Source organism: Eucyclogobius newberryi, unplaced genomic scaffold (genome assembly GCF_026437365.1).
Source record: "Eucyclogobius newberryi isolate DKJ021-1_F unplaced genomic scaffold, fEucNew1.0.hap1 SCAF_17, whole genome shotgun sequence".
In the NCBI taxonomy this organism is placed as follows: domain Eukaryota; kingdom Metazoa; phylum Chordata; class Actinopteri; order Gobiiformes; family Gobiidae; genus Eucyclogobius; species Eucyclogobius newberryi.
In genome coordinates, this window is record NW_027315801.1 from 11,875,138 (window position 1) to 11,889,247 (window position 14,110).

Below are 14,110 nucleotides of genomic sequence, written 5' to 3' on the forward strand. Positions count from 1 at the left end.
TCTTGTCTTGTTTTACTCCTGATGTACACTTTTAGCTCGGTTCTAGTCCTGGTTTAGTTCATTATTTATCATTTTTAGTTGGTTTTAGTCACAGTGTTTATGATATATTTGTGCGTGTGTGAGCGCAATCCAGGATGGTCACAATTTCACCTGTTTTGTGATTTTCATTCGTTTGTTTCGATGCTTTTCCTCTGTATTGATATTCGCTCAGTTGAGTATCTAGTTTCGATACTGGTGTTTTTGTACTGATTAGTATGTGAGTATTTGAGCCGCGGGGCTGTTATGGAGCAGACACACCGCTTGTCATCACAGGTGTGTTAAAAGTGCAAGGGTTAAAACCTCCCGTTGCATCTATGTTTCAGCACTCCCAGATTAGCCTCACACATGAACGCAAGAGCAGCATTCAGGATAATAAGATGCGCAGAAGGTGGGCCTCAGAAGTACCTATTATTGACTTAAAGAGTAACGGTGTTGATTATGGCGCGGTCCTAAGTGCAGGTTCAGAAGGATGTCTTGGCAGAATTTTATGTGGGTCACCTGGAAAAGTGGAGCTCGAATTTCACACTCAAAATGGCCAAGGTTGTCAAAGAGCAGTGAATGAAAAACACATTTGCTGTTACGTGTTTTCTAGCTTCTGCAGAGTGGAATAAAGAGTCAGTGAATCTTTTAAATAACTGTGCGGCTCGACTAAGACCAAAACTCTTCAAGAAATTGCACGATGTCGCCATTTTAATTACATGTAAATTACAATAGACTCCGGAGTATACGCTTTAAATAGCTTTTCACTGAACAAAAATGTGTTATGGCAAGACACCTGAGATTATAGGATTTTGCTGACATTTTCCCAATTTTCTCTTTGAACTATGCTGTATTTAAGCTATCAGACACACTATACCTATAATTTAGCACAAAACGTGGTGTGCATTTGCATATTCCTGCTTCAACAGTAGCCTAAGCATCGCGCCATATGACTTTCATGTTACGTTTGCTTTCATGTTTTAAGAGTTTTATTATCTAAATGATACAAAGTTCTAAAGGGAGGCAATCACAGATAATCACATAACGATGTTGCCGGCGCTCCCCTCTGCTTATTTTCACCGTGCCAGTGCTCTGATGCCGAGCAGGGAACAGAAACATGATTAGGAACATTTCAATTATCGCCCTCGACAGCGCCTTGGAGTACTTTGCCTGCCTCTCCGTCTTACTGGCACCATCTACTGTACCTGTTATGTGAGAATAATGATTCGGCCACAACCTCTAATGAGCACCGGATTCACCTGTTTTACAAAGAACCATGAAGCGCTCCCTGCTGCTTCTTTCTCAATCAGTATCAAAAGTCATGATTATTTTAGGGGGAGAAAGCGCCATAGCAATTTGAAGATACAGTTTGTTTTTAAGGTTGTCCATGTTAGGTTTTTATGACATTATTGTGACATAAATACTGTATTTGTCGGACTATAAGCTGCTTTTTTCATAGTTTTGGCCGGTGTGCGACTTATACTCCAGAGCGACTTATACCTGATATTGTTCGTTATTTTCACATTGACAACCACAAGAGGGCGCTCTAGACTCTAAGTGACACAGAAGAAGAATCATCACTTCCTCTACGTCCTGAGTTTGTGGAGTTGTTTAGAAGTGACACAGAGGAAGAAGAATTCAATGGATTTAGTGATTTGGGGTAAAACTGATGCTTTGGTAAACTTGTTAGCATGTTCTTTATGCTATAGTTATCTGAAGAACTGTTCATATGTTACGTTAACATACCAGACACCACAGTTCTGTCTGTGCGTCATGTAGCTGAAGGTGTTACGTTAGCATACGTACACCTATTCACCATGTTCTCTAATCTATTATTATTTAAAATGTTATTTCAAGATTAAATGTCTGTTCTTGGTCTTGGATTTTATCAAATAAATGTCCCCCAAAAATGCGACTTATACTCCAGTGCAAATGTTTTTTTCTTCTCTATTTTGCCTTTTTTGGCTGGTGCAACTTATACTCCGGAAAATACGGGTAATCACTTTTAAATCCATGTTTTTTGAGCATAATATAAATATTAGTAAATATATTTAGTTTACTATATATCGTAATATGTAGTAAACTAAATGCAGGTTGCTTGAATGTCTTGTATTGACTTTAATTGCGTCTCGGCCCCACTGTCTTTCTCCTAATGCATTGCCCTAACTTGTGCATCTGTGTTTGTCTTTTCTGTAAGTGACATGTAACTATGGAAACGGCGGCTGCCAGCACATCTGCGAGGAGACGGACCATGGGCCCAAGTGCTCGTGCCACATGAAGTTTGTCCTGCACAGCGATGGAAAGACTTGTGTAGGTGGGTCATCCTGATACTGACGACTTACAATGCCGAGCGGAGAGAGGAGCATAGACAGGTTGGGTCCCGACAGTTATTTTTATTTTACTTCATCAGTTTTTATTCATTCTTTACAGTTTAATTCATTCTGTTTTGACCATTTTTTTTTATTACTTATACATTTACTTCTTTTATGATTTGCTAAAACCGACAAATCTGACGTAGTAGATGTGCCACAATGATTTTTTTTGTTTGTCTTGGTTTATTTTGTTTTATTCTGGTTTATTTTAAGGGCAATAACAGTAAAGCTTTATGTATTTAAGTTGCCTACTTTGTATTCATAGTTTGTCTCTTGGTTTGGTTCACCATTGAGGCTAAGAATACAGGGTGAACAGTAGTTTTGACCTGTGACATGGAAGGACAAAAGGCTCCCCACTCTGCCGATGCTGCTTCGTAACCCACTGCTTCTTGCTTTGGCCTCCTCTTCCTCCTCTTCCTCCTCTCTTTCCCTTCCATCTGTGAACAGTCAAACATATTCTTGATCAGAACCCAGGGCAATGGCTCCGCTGCTTTCACTGGGTCAAACTCACACATCTGACCTAACCTTCCTTTGGCATTTGTCGTGTGGCTGCGTTGACTTGAGTTGAGTGAGGGAATCATTGAGTTACTACAGAGTACAGTAGGAAGTGTTGGCCAGGGGCAGTCATCCATGAGAGCACGCCCCGATGGCATTAAATAAAATGTTACTATGCCTAGCCGTGCAGAAAGACATCGCATTACACAATCAACCCATTGGATCGGACTCGCGGTTTACATTTAATCAATGTGTGAGGAATCATTATTATTTCAGCCTCAACACTTATTTTAGAAAAAGTTTTTCACTTAACAACATTGTGTTATTATATTGTCTTTCTGACAGTTTCTCCTCGTATTTTAAGCTATCACACTCCAGACCTATAATTTTGCACAACAAGCGAGAGATGTGTGCATTTTAGAAAAGCTGAAATCCTGTTATTTGCTAATTTTACAAGAACAGTTTATTTGCAGTTTTACAACTATCAGACAACATAGAAAACAGATGATGAATGATGAAGTACTAGCCAGTAACCATACTAACATTTGTTTTAGTCATTTGTAGTAGAGTGTGTTAAAATATAGATGTGTTATGGTATTCAATTTGGTGATACAGTTCTGCGTATTGTGAGCTTCTGTAACAATGAATTGCCATAAGTATATATATTTTTGGTTCTATGATCTATCACAGAATATCATGAGCAATTCATTGATAATCAAATGTATATGATGATATTATGATTGTATGGAATCGTGGGACCCTGTGATTCCCGCTCCTAATTTGTATCAACCGAGGTCTTTTATTTTGAATTTATATGTTTAACTAGTTTTTTCACCGTAGCCTTGGTATTTCCTGTACAACCTATAATTAAAATATGTTATTTGCTTTGGAAATTTGCTTCTGGAAAGTCCAAGTTGGCTTTACGCTTGTCCATCCATGGCTTTCAGAGTTATGAAAAACGGATTAACAATTGAGAACAAAATGGTCTTTTGAACGTCCAAATGTCCTCAAACTGTTGCTTGTAAACAGAAAGTTGATAAGACCAAGCAGAGGGCGCTAGGACTGCATCTGTTGGTTAATTTAAGAAGGAAGCAGTTTGTATGAAGCGAAAAACTATTGTAAAGGATGTTAAACTAGATGCAACTGAAGTAGAAGATGCAATAAAAAGGCCTTTTCAATAGTGTGGGGAGGATGTGCACGTGGATTACTGCAACATACACAGATTAAAATGCATGAAGCAACGTTACACTCATAAATAGAAGTTGAATAATAAGTTTAGCAATGAAATGGTAAAACTGGTAAAAATGTTGCTGCTTTGATGCTTTTTTAAATGAGTCGTCAGCAAAGTCAGACATAGTTTCAGGAGGAAAGAGCCTTTTTTGGTTTCAGTGGCTGTTAGTTTTGAAGGCCGAGTTGTTTGAAATGGCTGATTAGTCCAGTGTTTTTGATGAACTTTATTAGCACAGGCCTGAGCAAAGCCAGACCTGTGGAACTTTGGTCAGCCAACAGTCATTATCCCTGTCCCCCACCAGGCCAGGGCATGCCGCACAGCTACCCACAACCAAATTATATGTTCTTAGCCCACACAGTTTTGTTTTTTTTCTTCTCCCAAAAGTGCAAATGTAGCCTGGTTGTGCAAAGATTATGTACCGTAGTAATACTGCGGAGTGAGGACTGCTTTGTGGTCAACTTAAGAGAGCCCTAGGTCGGCCAAAACTGTAATCAATTAATAAAAGTAACCTTCTGCAAATGCACCGTTTACAGACAGAGTGACACTTAAATGATTCTGGTAAAGCACCTCCGCTGAAAACAAGTGCTCCTGAGTGACCATTTAACCACTAACTACATCCAAACATCGCAGCTTATTCAGAACGCTGACAGGGTTTTGCATAAAAAGCTCATTAGCAAGGTCCATAACTGTTGTTTACAAGTATATTTTGCACACATGATTCCTTCAAACTTTACTGTAATTAAGTGAAGAGAAAAAAAGTACAGCTTATTTGCTAATAGCTTGTGCTTGCAATTCAACCATAAAACGGTTTAGTGTTCTCTTTGTTCCCATTTTCAAGCGGAATAAATAAAGCATTGCACTGAAACAGGTTTGTAGTGACAAAAGCTGCAAAAATGGAATAAAATAAACTTGTTGTATTTTTAAATGATATGTCTGCATGTTTTGCTAGAGTTTATACAGATAACTACTGATGTATTACTGTTATCGGTATAGACCACAACATATAAATATATGCCTGTTGTTCCTCTTGCGATGCCTTTTAATTTAAATATTTTATATATTTTTTCACGGTTAATTTCAGCCCTTCAAATAAAAAGGCATTTTGGCTGAAAAAAACATCACAACCATTTATATTATTGAGCATAAAAGAGGATTTAAAGGTTGAGATGTCTGTGGAACTTTAAGAAGCTGTGTACAGTATGGACTTGTGATTATATTTATCAGCTCCATAGTGTCAAACGTTGTCATAAGAAATGCCAGTTTGCCTTCCTCACAGTAAATTCAAAGCATATTGACTCACCGAGTGCCTTCCTCCCGCTTAATCTGACTTGAATAATGTCTGCATCCTCGAGAGCATATTTTCCACGGCATCTAATTCAACATGCTCTAAAAAGGCACGTGCTCACAAATACCTATGAAGTTGCATTCAGAGACGTCAAATGAAATGTTGGGGTTTCCATGGTGACGGTACACGCTGAAAGGACGGTCATTATTGCTGTGATAATGGTGCAGTGATGCTCATGGTGTATTCAGCCTGTACATACATCACTGCCTCCTTTCTCAATCGTCTGCCCGCTCTTGGCTTTTCTCATTATTCTTATTGGTGTTTGCGTATTCTAAAGCCAGGATTATTTGAATACTTTGAGTAAAATACGCACTGTACGTAATCGTTTTTATCCATGTGGCAGAGAAGGTGACAAAATGAAAATTGCTGAAATATGCATTTGCAGGATGAAATAAATGAATATACTAACAGTGATTGCATTAACAATGTCAGTAGTAGTACTTATACGGTAGTTGTAGTAATCGCAAGTACCATTATTATTTGGAAAAGAGCAGAAAAATAAGTAGTAGTTGTTGTAGTAGTAATACTAGTATTAGTAGTAGCAATATTAGTAGTATGAGTATTGTCTTATCTATTTTGACACACACAATGGTCCTTTCTGTGTATTAGTTGTATTTCCACCCGTCTTGTTTCCGATGTGCTCAGAGCAGGTTGGGCACAGTCACTTCTGGCCGCCACACGCTGCTCGCTCTCACATGCTAACACACAAACAAATGAAACAATGATTATCTCCTCAAACTTTCAAGGCACATTTCTGTCTGAACTTACCATAGCCCAATTACTTTTGTTTGTACATAAAATCTCTGTTCCCGGTTCAGAAATGCGCCAGCAGCGCTGTTCATGTGGAAGTGCTCACTGTGTTAGCACGGCAAATCATAAACATTCACCAATCGCAGGCAGATGGAGACATGCTCGGCAGCTCAATCATCTGAAGAGGAGGTTATGTCATGCTAAACACTGCAGCAAAGGGAGAATCTTCACAACAGAGCCCAGGTAGCATGCATAAACACATGCGCCTGCATGCATGTGCTCCTGCTGTAAACAGGCGCTCTGTTCGGGTGGTCCACGGGTGCTCTGGGTGGGTGCTCTGGGACCTCTGTCTGTGTATATGGCTGTTGCTCTGTAAACACGGTGTGTGCTTCCTGAGTCTAGTTGTCAGGTCAGCCTGACCCACAGTCTCTGGTTCTGTTCTGTGCAGGATCTGAACGCCCGTCAGGCGTCTTGTGCCACTGTATGTGACAAATAGATATTTAATATTCAGTATGTACCACACTGTGCACATATCCTACTGTGGTTGGTGCACATTTTCCATTCAAGTTGTTGTTACAAGATGAATGGCAATGATATGTTTGTTTTCGTATTTCTCTCACTATAATTACATGTTACAATGAGTCAATTCTGAGTCTGTTTCAAAATGTTTTTTGACTTTTATTCCAAATCTATATATGAAAGACTGCACGCTGAGGTGCTTTTCTGTGGCATTGGGACTGAAAAGTTTAAAAGAAACTAGTGAAATAGCAAAGTTACCTGCTTCAAACTTGTACAACAAACCACTGCTCTCCACTAGGACTGAACACATAAAATAAATATGCATTCTGGTGCGTGTTAGCTTTTCACACGTACAGCAATGTCCTTTTAGTACATTTGTAATTCTAAGTATGTCGGCTCATCCTCTGCACGTATCTGTTTGCAGACTAACGCTCCTTCTTCAGCTCGCACTAACAGCTTCAGCCCTGACCTGCACAAAGCACTCATGTGTGGCTCACTTGTTTGCATGTTTGCATGTTCCAAGGTAACACTTTTGCCTGGAAATGTCACCATCAAGACCAATGTCATGAGTCAGGTCAAGCTATATTGCAAGACAATAGTTTTTCTTGTAGACCTAAAATGACTGAAATTCACGCTCTAGATCTGAATAGTTTTGATTGGAGATGATTTCTATGGTTAATTGGTAATAGTTTGTGTACTTGTTTCAATGTATTTGATGTCAGTTTTTTTATTTTCATTTTTAGCAAGCAACATTGTCAGTGAAGTAAAATCATTTGAAAGAGTTTTAACTGCCTTGCTCCATTGAGAGACCTGAGATGAGAAGGATTCAAACCAGTCAGAAAAAAAAAATCCATAATGTATACTGACCAGCTAAATAATGAGTAAAAACTATTGAAAAGGTATGTTTTTGCAGTGACAAAACATGGTATTTGTGGACTTTTGATGAGTGGAATAAAGGCGTTTTTCCCATGTGTTTGTGTGGGTGTGTGTGTGCATGCAGGGGAGAGGAGTGTCCCGTCCCAGGCAGCCCCCCAGCTGTTCCCCAATGGTAAATATGGTCCGTCCTGCTCCTCTCTGTGGGCGTGGGACCCTGTGTTCTTACCCTTCCTTCCTCCTGCCATCGCCCTCTCAATAACAAACGCTGCACCTTTTCAACACGTGTGAACAGGCTGCTCCACAACATGACACATATTACCATTATACAACTGTTCACATGTCTGAGAAACTCTGAGAAACCTCCAGGTTATTATTGATGTTGGGCAAAATACTGTGGTTGAATTTGCATCGAGTTTGAGAATTCAGATGTTTTGTATGTCTCTGCTGATGTTGAGCCCATTCACAAGAAACAAAATGCATCAAGTTTAGAATCGACTTTATCGGCATAAAGTCAATGCAATTTGGTTTTCATTGTATAAAACTTGGGAGATAATCTTCAGTTAAAGGCGCACTATGTAACTTTACTGGTGAAAACTGGTCCACCACCTACTTGTCTCCATGGAGATGTTATTGTTTTGCCTGAAAAGTTCCATAGTACTGCATATTTATCTTGCATTTATTCAATCACGGATGCTTTTATTGCGCAAAAAATATCTAGAATTCTTTCTTACATTATTAGCGGTATCACCTCTCCACAGATCTGACTCTGCCTGGTGATTTCACCTGCTTGTCTCTATAGAAACACATGATTAATGCCATACTGTGAAACAAACCAGAGAAACTAAGCAGGTAGCTGACCCTCCACCGGAAAAAGTGACATAGTGCACCTTTAAAAAGACACAGGAGTAGTGTGTATAGTTTATGGACCAATCCCTGACAAACTATGAAAGGGAGAAAAGAAAAATCTTAAAAAACAAACAAAAAAACAGCACCTAATGTAAACTGTGAACCCAAACGATTGTCCCATTAATCACATGCAGTGCACTATATTGCTTTTTCTGTCCTGAGATACGGTGGGTGCGTTCCAGTCGTCCTCAGAGGTCAGATTTTCACAGTTCCAAATTGTACATTTAAATTGGAACAGACTTAAAACTTGGAAATCCTACTGGGAAACTCTGAGAACATTTCAAATAAAAAAATCCAACAAGGCTATACTGCGTTTCATGATGAGTAAAAAATCCAATCGTGAAATATTGATGGTTATTTCCGCTTGCTCTCTACTCTCCTGAACCTGCCTGAGCCGCCGCCGCAGCCATAAATGCACTATTATGCTAAAGTTGGTAACATCTACACGGCACTAATGTTTACAAAAGCAGAAATGAACTATCAGACGTTGCATTGTCAACTGTAAATGTAATAACAATGTCTGAGTTAATACAATAACCTAATAGGATCTGCATTTGTTTTTATGTACAAAGTAATGTCATTGTTTTTACGACTTGCAACTGGAACAGAGAAATAACTACTGCATTTTACACTAATTAGTATATAACTAGTTTCCATGGCAACATGTCGATATAATTAAAACATCTGCTTTCCCCCACATAAACTGTCATAATGTTTTGTTTTGATCAATAATGCTTATCTCATTTTTACTTTTCATTCAATTATCTGAGAGTTCTAAAGTGTAATTAAGACAAAAGAAACATTATCAAAATGAGCTTGTTTGAAGGACTTTTTTAAGGTGCTTTGTAAGTGTTTTACAGTTTAATTACAGTATGTAGAAACAGGAACAGGTCCATTCTCCGAGGAACAGTCTGTTCTCCTTTAACTTAACCACTGTATAGTACACTAGCACCCAGTTACATGCTACACGCTCCAAGTCTGACCTATTTACAAATTTAGGGGTTTCCTGTCCTACTTTATCCTCTTTATAATGCCTTAAAATAGGAATAAAACCAGCAGGAGACATGTGTTGCTTTTGAGTTCAGTTTGATGATTTTTGTGGTTTTTGGCGCTCAAGTTTTTTTTTGGCGCGTACTCGTATGAATATCTGTGTTTGTTCTGTCATTTCGCATTATGGTTGTTTGGTCAAGAACATTTGTTCAAACAGATGTAACCGTCTCAATAGTCTACTTTTACTTTTTACCTAGTTGAAAATGTTATGTGGACTTGACTGTTGAACCTTTGGACATGACTTAAGGGCTGTACATTATACATCATTGTGTTATTTGTTTGAAGATATAAAAGTAATGTTGATTATAAAGTGCACGAAAATAAATCTAGAGATCTATGAACATTCTGGTGAATTTGCACCATTTTACACTCACTTTTCTTGCTGACAGCAAATGCTGCCTTTGAATGGCTTTGTGTAACTGGCCTTATTCAGAGGGTCAGAAATAATTACAGACATATTTCTTCAGAGATACTCTATACTCTATATATAGTATAAAAAACTGTGATATGAATGGATCTGTCCCGCAAAGGTTAAAGGTGCACTATGGAAAATTTACGGTACGGAGAACCTGGTTGTCTCTATGCAACTACATTGCTTTTCCTACAAAGCGTTCTACAGTATGGTACTAAACATCAAACGTGCATATATTAAAATATATGCAATCATTAATTATAATCATTAATTTAAATGCATAATCAACAATACAACTGTGCATAGTGTTACATTCCAGGACCACAGTCGTAAGATTCAGAGACATGTGGTGTGCACATATTAGCACAGCACATCCTGAAATGTTGCTTTCTCTGCTCACGAGCAGCTGTAAAACATGCTGTGGGTGAGGTCAGCAGTAAAGATGAAGTTCTAGTTATATTTGAAAGCATATATGTGTAATATAGCAAACATATAAAAAGTTTAAACAAGTTTGAATATGGTGACATTTAAAGAAGTAGTAAAAATGTTTGAGTAAAAAGGATGTAAGAAATACTGAATTACGGTAAATGTATAATTACACTTTGGCAGATCTGCAGGTTATTTATATACAATGTAGAATAAAGTTTTCCTATGGAGGAGGTTATTTGCAATTGAATGAATATTTAAACAAATATACATATAATATGTATATTATGTATGTACTAAGAGGCCCCGGGGAAGACCCAGGACACGCTGGAGGGACTATGTCTCTCGGCTGGCCTGGGAACGCCCCGGAGGAGTTGGAGGAAGTGTCTGGGGAGAGGAAGTTTAGGAGTCCCTGCTTAGACTGCTGCCCCCGCAAACCCTGCCCCGGATAAGCGGAAGAAATAAGCGGAAGAAAATGGATGGATGGACACATATAATATGAATTATTATTATAAGAGTTGCAGTTGTGAAAACTCATATTGACAGTCACTCAATTATTTAGGTCATCCAGTGTCTTATAGAGCTACACACATGTTCTGAATACACGCAATTCTTATATTTGTGTTATATTCAGTGTTCTCTTTAGTGTTACCACTCCTGTGTGTTAAAATGTCCATTGTGAGCTTAATCTTCATTTGAACACATAGTTATCGCTGATAAAATAGCTTTCTTTCTTTGTTTGATTTTTTTCCCTCAAAATTGTGCAGCCCCAGTGCATTTGTGGTGCTATTTGTCAACACTTTCGATATAGCAACCTGCTATTAAAGATGGCGGCTAAAGCTATGAAAGTGACACTGTTACCCAATGCATAGTGCACTCCTTTATTTATTTACAAAAGGCCCCATGCACGAGGTTAATTGCGGGTCCCATTCCAAAAGACACAACCCATGTACATACCCAGGAAACCATCATGTCAAAAATATATCTTAGTTCCTGCAGCAGTAGATCATTACATTTTGGTGAGATGGAGCCTGACTAAGCGATTCCAAAGGCATGCCCCGGTGCTGTCTCGCTCTGCCAGTCGTCTCCTCTCACACTTTGCAATTATATCAAGCCACAGGTCTGCTCTCTCCAGGCGGGTGCAGCGCTGTGGCCTTAACCCTGCCAGAAGCATTACAAAAGACCAAAACCGAATTAGACAAGCAAAACATATAGGTTTTGTTCAAGGGGATAATGGTAGAGTTTGTTTTTCACTTTTAAGATTCGAAACAAGCAGATTATAAACACATTTCAAGTTCATTTATTTTCCTTACTTGATTGGAGCCTGTCCCAATGAGCTATTTGCAGGTTTAACACATTCAAAGTAATTGGGCATTATTGAAATGACAAAAATAATGTACATTCCTAAATTGTCTGTAGTGTTCATGCAGCAGTCTTGTGTATTTACCGCGTAGATCTAAAGGCAAAATGAAAAACAGAACTTGTTCATGTTAAACTTTTGTAGCTGTCCACATGTAACGCTAACTTACCTAATGCATTCACACTGTCTGACATATTCACCGTAATGAGTTTAAACATGCTTTTCACAACTGTCTGAGCGCAGAATGAGTTTTACGTCACAGTAAAGCTAACAAACATTAGCATGCAAATAAACAACTCTATAATGAGATGCAAAGAAAGCACTGTGGTCTCCTTTTCCCCATTCTGACCGGTTAGTTCCGGTTGCTTTAAGACTGTAGATCTCCACTTACTATTGATGCTTTCACAATGTTTCTGTAGTGGATTACATGCAAAAATGTCAGATACAAGCTCTTTAAGGTGCACTATTTCACTCCATTAAACTCTTGCTTTAATTTACCGCTAACTAAAAGTGTTTTATTGCTGGAAAATATACATTGAATAACATGTATTCTTAGCTATGACCCTCCACCAGGTAGTGCACTTTAAAGCTCTTTTCTACAAAAGTATTGTAGGTATTACATGATGCTGAAACTATTTGCTAAGAAATTTGAAAGTTAACATTATGATATAAACTGGGGACTCATTTGACCCTTCCAACAACTTGCAGGGACCTAGCTAGGCTTGGTCAGGAGGACTAACTTAGTTGGGGGATTGTGTGCATGTTTTGGGTTGTGGCCTGACCACTCAGACATGAGAAGAACCATGCCCAGGGTGGTAGAGGAACTTGGAGCAAGCTTCAAGCAAGAAACATTTATTTGCAGACTACAATTTGTAATGTTATTCAAAGTGCTTCAAAGTTACATATATTAAAATCTATTTAAAAAAAGGAAAGTACAGAGAAATTTCTTTCAGTTTTAAAGACGGCTAAAGAGAACTGTGTTTAGCCTCGACTTGAACACTGGCAGTGTAAGGGCCTGTCTCACGAGCTTCAGAAAACAGAAATGAAATTACACCAGAATACATAGACACTGGAGGAATGGTGGCCGAAGTGTCTTGCCAAAGGACACAACAACAGTATGCACTACCAGCCCACTGTGGCACATGGCATTCCAGTGGTCTCCCATCCAAGTTCTAAGGCCCAGCCCTGCTTGGATTAGGCAATGACTGGTGGATATCTACCTGCGTTGCACCAATGAAATTTCCCCATGTGGGACAATAAAGGAATATCTTATCTTATCTTATCTTATGGCCAATGCTGTTTCCCCATGTTTTGTCCTGACAAGCAACAGGAGGCCGGACCCTGAGCTCACAAAGTACGAAGTGGTACTAGCATAGCATAGAGATGTACTTTGCTGCTAGGCCATGGAGAGACTTGTACACAAGCAAAGCTGCTTTTAAGGCTATTCTCTGAGGCACAGAGGCCAGTGCAGAGACCTGAGAACAGGACTAATGTGATGGTACTTTCTGGTTCTAGTTAGGACCCGAGCAGCAGCGTTCTGAATGTACTGCAGCTGTTTTACAGCTCGTTTGGAGAGGCCAGTGAGCAGGCTGTTACAGTAGTTTTATCTACTGGAGACAGTCTCTCCAAGTCTGGTTTAGACACTAAACCTTTAATTCTGGAAATGTTTTTATGGCAAAATGCAGCTGAAGTTATGGATTTAATGTGACTGTTAAGATCAAGTCCATTACTACTCATACATTTCTAACTTGGTTTGTGAGTTTTAGAGCCTGGAGGTAACATAGTAACAACCTTTGTGCTGTAAAGCTACCCACTCAACCATCAAACTGATCAGAAAAGGGTTAATTCCAAGTTGTATGAAAACGTTGACTATGTAAAAAAAGGGCCTCTGCATTAACAGTGTATCAAAAATGCTATCAAAGTTTGTAAAACAATTCCGCTTGAATTAAGATACAGATTTGCACCCCAGATTTTCTCATTTCAAGCTTAATTACATCAGAACAGTCACAACGTTCAGCCGCCCCCTGAACGCTCTGTTTTGGTTCCACCAATCGGGGGAAAGACCGGTTGTGCCAAAATGCAGGACCAAAGATATAGAGACGGTTTCATCCCAGCAGCTATTGTCCTCTTAAAGAAGCTCACCCGGCGTAATTAATTAATTGATTAATCCATAATGTCTATTTTTATATTGTGTATGCATGTCTGTTTGATGTCTCTTAATTACTAAAAACCAATTTACCCAAGGGTACGAATAAAGACACGTAATCTAACAAATGTCATGTATTAAGCTCAATAATTAACTCTCTGCTGTAGGCTAAAACGCGACTTGAGCAAACTGAATTATCATCTA

General features: G+C 38.8%; 1 protein-coding gene across 4 annotated transcripts in view; it reads left to right on the forward strand.

Annotated features, from left to right (window-relative positions):
• scube3 (signal peptide, CUB domain, EGF-like 3) overlaps positions 1-14,110 on the forward strand; it is a 147,098-nt gene that overhangs the window by 90,385 nt on the left and 42,603 nt on the right. For 2 of the 4 annotated variants that reach the window (XM_072449156.1, XM_072449157.1), the window contains exons 6-7: positions 2,216-2,332; positions 7,731-7,778. In XM_072449156.1, the coding sequence (XP_072305257.1) occupies positions 2,216-2,332; positions 7,731-7,778 (165 nt within the window). The remainder of the gene's footprint in view (positions 1-2,215; positions 2,333-7,730; positions 7,779-14,110) is intronic. The other 2 variants (XM_072449158.1, XM_072449159.1) reach the window with 1 other exon arrangement.